General features: G+C 52.0%; 1 protein-coding gene across 10 annotated transcripts in view; it reads left to right on the top strand.

Moving 5' to 3' along the window:
• SYNJ2 (synaptojanin 2) overlaps nucleotides 1-7,849 on the top strand; it is a gene marked incomplete at its 5' end in the record, with an annotated part of 97,231 nt that overhangs the window by 28,273 nt on the left and 61,109 nt on the right. For 9 of the 10 annotated variants that reach the window (XM_082404531.1, XM_082404527.1, XM_082404532.1 and 6 more), the window contains one exon: nucleotides 4,255-4,341. The exons of the other annotated variant lie outside the window; for it this stretch is intronic. In XM_082404531.1, coding sequence (XP_082260657.1) covers nucleotides 4,255-4,341 — 87 coding nt within the window. The remainder of the gene's footprint in view (nucleotides 1-4,254; nucleotides 4,342-7,849) is intronic. 10 annotated transcript variants of the gene reach the window in all.

Genomic DNA, 7,849 nt, shown 5'->3' with positions numbered 1-7,849 from the left:
GTGTTGTGCTACTGATCTGATCTGTCCCCCTTGGCAGGAAGCTTGTGTGGTTCCTGGCACTGAGTAGGTGCTGCCACTTCACCCACCTTTGTGGCAGCCTCGTCAGTGCCACGGCTCCCAGCTCCCAGCCCCACCGGGTTGGCCGCCACTGTCATCACTCATCCGTTCATGACATGTGTCCCTTCTTTGCCACTGCCCAGTGTCTGCCTCAGCTGACTCCGATGTAGGTGGGTTTGGGTCTGTTTGGATCCCTGCTGGGTCCCTGTGCCTGGGACAGTGCCAGCTGCATTGGCTCTCAGATACACGCCCACTGAATGAACTGCTGAATCCCTGGGCAAGAGGTGGACGAGGATGAGGGGGGGAGTGTAAACGAGAGGACTTTCTGGAAAGTCATGGCCAATGGCGGGGAAGAGGGGGGGATGTGGGCAGGGGAAGTGAAAACATTCTCACATGGAAAAACCTACCGGAAATGCAAAAAAGTGTGGAAGACAGGCATAGTCTATTTTTGAGACATTAAGTAAGGAAGGACAGAAGTTGCCAACGGGCAGATCAAATACGGTCTGCAGAAGTGTGCAGCCCACACGATGCTTAAAATAAATCTGGATTGGTTGCCAACACTGAAAAATCAGAAGTATCCTACTTCTCTTGAAAAAACTGGAGGCTTGCTGGCACCGGGCTGGCCTGTCCTCCTGGGGTAAAAGGGTGGGAACGGACCGTGTGCCCATCAGAAGGGGCATGTGTCCTCTGGTCGCCCATGCCCCTCCGGCAGCTTCATTCATTCATTACCTGCCTGAGGCTCGTACGTATTTGATTTGTGAGCTCCCTTTTGAAGAGCAAAATGGATTTCTTCTTCCTTCGACACTAAGTGAGGAAATAGTTACTTGGGGCAGGCGGCATGTTGGGCAGTTTCGGAACAGCCTGCCCGGGAGGCCAGGCCTCCGGGAGTGCTGGAGGTGGGGCTGTGAGGGCCGCGAGGGGGCCGTGTCACAGGGATGGGACGCATCCTGCTTCCACATTGCAGGGGTCAGAAGGGGCATCGGAGAGGAGGGCGTGGAGAAAAGGAGAGACGGTTTGCCGGGAGTCTGGGCTTTAAGAGGGCTGGCTCACCAGAGGAAAAGGGTACCACGTCTTATGGGTTCAGCCGTGTCCCCCAAAAGGGTCCATGGAAGTCCTAACTTCCGGTACCCCGGAATGTGACCTTATTTGGAAATAGGGTCATTGCAGGTGTAATTAGTTAGGTTGAATTGAGGTCATCCTGGAGGGGGGGCCCCAAATCCAGTGTGATGGGTGCCCTTACAAGAGGAGAGAGACACAGAGCCACACAGGGAGAAGACAGCCATGTGAAGATGCAGGCAGGGGTTGGAGTGACGCAGCTACAGGCCGAGGAAGGCCAAGATTGATGACCAACGCCACAAGCCAGGACAAGGTGGGAGGACCCTCCCCTGGGGCCTTCAGAGGAAGTGTGGCCCGCTGACACCTTGATTCCAGACTTCCAGGCTCCAGAACCGAGAGCTGAGAAAATTTCGATGTTTTAGGCCACCTGGTTTGTTTACCATCAGTCTGTTTGTGCTGGAGCAAAAGCATCTTCTCCCAGGACTGTCACGTGCACTAAGGTCGTGACCTGCCGTGAGTTACCACATGTGAATGTCGGGGATAATGGTGTTGATTATATATTCAGGAGTCAATCATTTACAGGATTCGAATGGGACAAAGTGGCTTGGTGGCGTTGTGCTTGTTTGTTTTTAAAATAGGATGAAAAGTCTTTTTTGTTTGTGTTTGTTTAATTTTCCCGGCGCGGGGGCGGGGGACATGGTATGTGGGCTTGTCCTCTGTGATCCAGCAGGGCAGGGGGTCAGTCTGTTTCCACGGCTTCTCCTGAAGCCCTGTTCCCACCTGTGAAGTGTGGATTTGACCACGTTACTTTGGCTGGCAGTTTCCCAGGGTTTTGTTTATTCGGTCGGGACTATTTGCAGAGGTGCATGAATGCACAAAGACCGCCTTGTTTTAGGGTCAGCACAGTGAGACCCAGGTGATACTCCGGCTTCAGGGTTCTGTTCAAAGGCTTTGTAAAGCTCTGAGGGTTAAAATATGACTTCTTCATGTCAGAATTATTCTCTTGCATTGAGCAACTTGTCCACCGAGGCGAGGACCAGGAGCTGCCTGTTTACCTCTCCCTGGTTAGACTGGGAGACACCATGTGTGGCCCTGAACAGGGCCTGCAGGAGGCAGTTCGCTTCCACCTGGGGGGTTGCGATTTCACGGGCTTTACCTGTCCTAGAGCTTCACCTGCCCTAGAGCAGGGAGCAGGCCACTTCCAGGAGGGCTCCATGGCACAGGGCACAGGGCCTGTCCCTTAGTGGCGGGTTTGTCACCACCCTGGGCAGAGAGCAGGCTCGGGGATGGAGAGGGTGCCGTGTCCTCATTATCATCAGTGTGGGAGCTAAAGACGTGTGGGCTCCAGGAACTGGGTTGTATCCATCTGGGGCCCCTCGGAGGTCCACATCCTAATCCCCATTTCCTGTGAATGTTATCACACATGGCAGAAGGGACTTTGCAGATGTGATTAAGTTAAGGGCCTTGAGATGGGAGATTGTTTGGGGTTATCTGGGGGCCCAGTGTACTCACAACGGTCCTTAACAGATGGAAGAGGGAGGCAGGAGAAGGAGAGAGAATGAGGTATGAAGATGGAAGCAGAGATGGGAGTGATGCGATTGCTGGCTTCGGAGAGTGAGGAAGCAGCCAGGAGCCAAGGAATGCAGGAGACTCTAGAAGCTGGAAAAGGCAGGGAAATGGCTTCTTTTCTAGAGCCTCCAGAAGCAACCCCATCCTTCTGACACCTTGATTTTAACCTGGTGAAACCCATTTCAGAGACTTCGGACAAGCAGAATTATAAGATCACAAATTTGTGTTGTCTTGGGCCACTGAGTATGTGGTCGGTCGTTTGTTACCGCAGCGGTGGAGACTAACACATCATTCCACCACCTCCCAGCTGCCCCACATCCTCTGAGGCAAGTCGATGGAGTCGGCAGGGCTATGGTAGTTACCTTCAGGTTGCTCTTCTCCCTGATCCCCCCCACCAAAAAAAAAAAAACCTAATCAATTAGAAAAATTCACATGACTGTTGCAGGAAAATGTCATTTATTAAACTGGTTCTTAACCATATAACTTAACCATGTAACTCCTTGGAGATTCTAATGAAAATTATGGATCCTAGCCTCATAAAAATATACATCAAAATTTTTGCATACAATTTTAGAGATCATACAGATTCCCCCACAAGCTATCCGTGAAGCTCTGGTATCTGCCCAGGCCTTCCTCTATCTCCCCAGATGGAGAGCCCTTGTGTTATTGGATTGGCCAAAAAGTCCGTTCGGGTTTTTCCATAAGATGTTATGGAAAAACCCGAACGGACTTTTTGGCCAACTCAATAGATGAATTCAGTTGAGGCTGAGTAACTGCTTCCCTAGTAAGTCTCCCTAGTGGTATTTGCCAGGTCCTTATTTGAGGATTCACCCATGTTTACGTTTTGTTCTGTGCATTTAGAAACATTCTTCTGAGAAAGGGGTACAAAGGCCTGGCCCCTGTAACAGCCAACGGCATCTCCAATGGCGTCTGTGGCATCATCGTCAAGGTCAAGGGCTCCCTGCTTCTAACAGTCTTTCTCTCTGTCAGTTTTTCTTCCTTCGCTTTTGCACCAGGCTGGGTCTCGCCCTGGGCGTTTCCAGTAACTGCTGAAGACCCGGGGCCTCTGTTCATCAGCCTGCCTTGGGATTCACTGGCCGCAGGCCTCCTGCTCAGCCCCCATGTGTTAGCTGGTCCCTGGGGGCAGGTGGGCACTTGAACGATGCAGCCTCCAGTGGACGGTACTTAAGAAGGAAGGTCCTCCCCATCAGGGAGCGATGACTCACTGCTGTTTCTGAGCATATGGGCTGCGGCGCAGAGGGACGGGGCCGGCCCGCAGCACCTGCCCCTGGCTCGAACCCTCACACCTCTGCCAGCCGGGGACTCCCCTCTTCCTCTCCAGCCTGCAGGCAGCTGTCGGAGCTTCCAGAGAGCGAGCTTTTGGTGGGAAGGTCTAAGTTACTGCAGCTCAGTGATTTGCTGATCCTCAAACCTTCACAAATATTACTTGGGGCCGAGCTATTGTCTCTGCGTGTTCTTTTCCGAGTGGGTGGGAGCTGTATTGGAAGCTGCAGTGAATGAACTCCAACAGGAGGCTCGGCTGATGCGGTCTGTGCTGTGCTTCTTCCCCAGCTCCAGAAGAAAAGGAGGTCATTAAAGGCCAGTATGGAAAGCTCACTGATGCTTATGGCTGCCTGGGGGAGCTCAGGTTAAAGTCCGGTGAGTACCCGCTCCGAGGGGCAGCAGCTGTCAGACCCCCCTGGCTAGATAGATCTCTGGTGCCGGGCAGAGCCTCTCTTATGTTAGTGTGGGAAGACTGTGGGATTTAGGTGTTTTATTTTAACTGTTATCATCTTGTAAAATGTTTCTTTCGCTGAGCCAGCTCCTCCGGGCTGGGGAGGAGGTCCAGGTGAGCGCAGAGGTGACCTCCTGGTCCTCACCTGCCATTGCTGCCTCCTGCCCTGGGTGCAAAGGAAGCGCACCTTCATCGTGCGCCCACCAGGATCTAAGGTTTTCCAGCCTGGTCTGGACGTGGAGGGGTCAACCCAGGGGCTTGTTTGTTGTTTACAAGAGATCTGTGTTCCAGATGGGGTGGAGGTCAGAGGCCCGGAGCCCCTGGACTTGCTGGGTGTGTCTTGAGGGAGAGGAGCTGGGGCGGGGCATTGTTGGCAAGGAGAGAAAGGCCACCAGCACCTGACCGTCGGGCACCAAGGGTGGGTGTGAGCGAGAGCAAGGGAAGGAGCTTCAGAACTGGGCTGCGTAGTGTGACTCGAAGGGGCCGAGAATTACAGGAGCAGGTGGACATCCTTCTCGGTGTGACACTCAAGGGGCTGAGCCGTAGGCTGGGGTGGGGTGTCACCGCCTCCGTGTTGGGGCCACTGGGTCACCTCTGCGCTCCCGGACCTCTTGGGAGCCCTGGTGCACTTCTGGGGCTGCAGCCGCCATGTCCTTCCTCCCCTCGCAGCTGCCTAATTTACAGCTGAGTGTCTCCGAGGACTTACGGGGCCAAGAGCAGAGCAGGCTGTGCGTTTACCAAACGCAGGCTCTTCCCGAGCTGAGCATCTCCACATCCACGGAGCGGCTGTTTCCCTGCATTGAGGATTCTGAAAGCTGACAGAACAGCCCTGTCGTTTGCCATCACTTTTCCGGTCTTTTCTTTAGTGGGATGGTTTTTTTCTGAACTGTGATGATGACATTCATCATCTCCCAACAGTGTTTAGGAAAAGCATTCAGTACCCGCATGACAAAATGCACTTATTAAATGTCTATTTTGTGCCAATGGCTAAGTATACATTAGATTCTTTAATCCTAAAAACAAGTCAGTGTGATACGGTATCTTTATCCTCGTTTTCAGTAAAGGAAACAGACTCAGAGGCTAAAAGAAACTTGCCTAAGAGGCTTAGGTAGGATTCAGACCTGGATCTAGCTGCCTCCAGACCCTTGCTTTTTTCATGAAGATGTGCTGCCTGCCAAGGGTTTCTATAGGTTTTTTCCCCTGCAGCATTTTTTTTTTCTGAGGTTATGAAAAATTCCTGAGGCCTTTCCTCAGTCATGAGGATATGAGGGTGACAGCTAACCTTGCATGGTGGTCACTCTGTGCTAGCACCGTTTTAAGCGTTTTAATTTATTAACTCAGCTCTCCCAGCAACCTATGAGGTAGGGACTGTTACTGGCGGAGAGCTGAAGACTTGTATTTCATCTGTTCTGTGACACATTTTTCATATTACAACACCTGCACATTCAAGATACGTTACAGTTGTTGGCATCTTAGTTATACTTGGCAACATTCTTCTTGTACATAAATTAATGGTCCATTTCTCATATGTCACTAGCCCAAAGTCGGGCAGTCCTCAAGTGGCGACTGGGTTTTAAACTCTTGCTTTCTGGCTGCAGGGGCTTCCTTCAGCCACCAGGCTGTTCTGTCCTGAAAGGAACAGAAAGGCTGAGATTTCAAGGCCAGGAAAGCAGTACCTTCCCCACATCCCAGGGCAAAGCTTTTCTTCCTGGGCTCTGATTTGAGATCAGCTCCAGGGAACTGGTCCTAACTGGGAAGGGTGGCAGCGCCCAGAGACATTGTGAGAGTGAGCCAGGGTGTCTGTGGGTGTCCAGCTGCAGCAGGCTCTTCCCGGGGCAGGGTGTGGAGAGAGGTGACCAACTCCTAAAGCTGCCCTGGACAAGGCCCTCCTCCCCGCCTGCAGCCCTCCACCCACCTGCCCCCTCCCCTGAGGGGTGAGTGAGCACAACCTCTGGTCCCCAGCCCCCATTTCTGGTGTCCTCTGAATACCCTCAGCCCTGCCCACCAGTGTCACCCTGCAGGGTGGGCTGTGAAGGCTCCCTGAGCATGGTGAGAATGCGTTTGACTTTTGGGATGTCAGGATTATTTGGCCTTTCTCAACACATTTCTGAAAGTGCCCAGGGTATCTGAAGGATGGAAGGATTGGGCCTTGTCATCGAGTTTTTCAAATTCCCTTTGGTTACACTGAGGAGTGTTTGGCTTTAACTTGAATTTCTTTTCCCACTGCAAGTCCCCACCCCAGGACTACGGTCTGTTTTGTTTTCTTCCCCACCTGTGGAGGGTGTCAGCAGCACAGATTGAAATTCCAATTTTCATTTGCTACCGAGACAACCAGCCTGAGTGGGAGTCGGCCGCCCCTTTTTATTTTCTTAGGCTGAAGGCCTCTGTACAAAGAGAGAGACTTCCCCTCAGGCTCTTAACTTGGGGCAGTTGTTCAGTTTCAATCTACCTCAGTGAAAATAGCCTTTTATGTTAGAAATTAAGAAACATACACAGGTTCATAGATTTTCATGGACAGCCAAAGTCCCTCCTTCCTCTCTGAAACGGCAGCAGGAAGGGGGTGGAGCCCCCGCAATAAGCCCCGGAGCTGGGCTTCCTGACACATACACAGTACAAAGCATAGACAGTGAGAGTATAGTTATGGAAAGAATTTATCCCAATGATTATAGGGATTTAACTCCCTTTTCACCTAAGCTCTCAAGGCCTCCCTATTTCATAGCCTCAGGGGTTGAAGAAATTGAGGTCTCTAATGAATTGCGTCTCCTGGAGTTGTACAGTGCACAGCCTGTGAAACTGTACATGCCAGTCCTGTAAACCTTCCGCCAGACAGCCCTCCTCGAATCTAGCTTCGGCTTCTCAACAGACTGACCTGAGTTAATTTGATCTCTAATTTCCTCTAAAAGCAGGAAAACTGCCTCAAGTCTTACATAGTTCTGAAGGGGCTTACCTGAGAGAATGAACATGGACTGAACTTGGTTGGGTACTGAGTGTTGGGGGAGGCTGTCCTGCAGGGGGTGGGTCTTTCTGGGAGAACTAGGTGTGTGGCCCAGGCTGAGTGCCTTCAGGTCGGTGACTCCTGGTGGTGGTTAGTCTGCACAGGCCAGCCGAGGGCTGACTTCTCTGGGCAGTCACCGCAGAATGGAACGTCTCTGGGGAGGGAATTTTGAGTCTCTCTGAGCCTTTGAGATTCGGGGAAGGCAGTGTTCTCCAGCAAGTCTTGAAAGGGGATGGCCATCAGGTGTAATAATAATAATTTATTTTAATACTTATACCCGGTGGTGTGCTCTCCACTGTTTGACTTCCAGCTCTCTGGGGGGAAATCCCTGACAGGTGGCGTTTGCCAGTTTCCGTGGTGTAAATGCACCCACCGTGGCTGATTTCAGGCCAGTGTGGAATTGGGATGTGATGTGCTCAGCTGGCTCCCGGGAGCTG

This window comes from Balaenoptera borealis, assembly GCF_965194805.1.
Source record: "Balaenoptera borealis genome assembly, chromosome: 9".
NCBI classification, from domain to species: Eukaryota; Metazoa; Chordata; class Mammalia; order Artiodactyla; family Balaenopteridae; genus Balaenoptera; species Balaenoptera borealis.
Note: the sequence above shows the minus strand (reverse complement) of the source record. Positions and strands in the feature narration are given on the sequence as shown.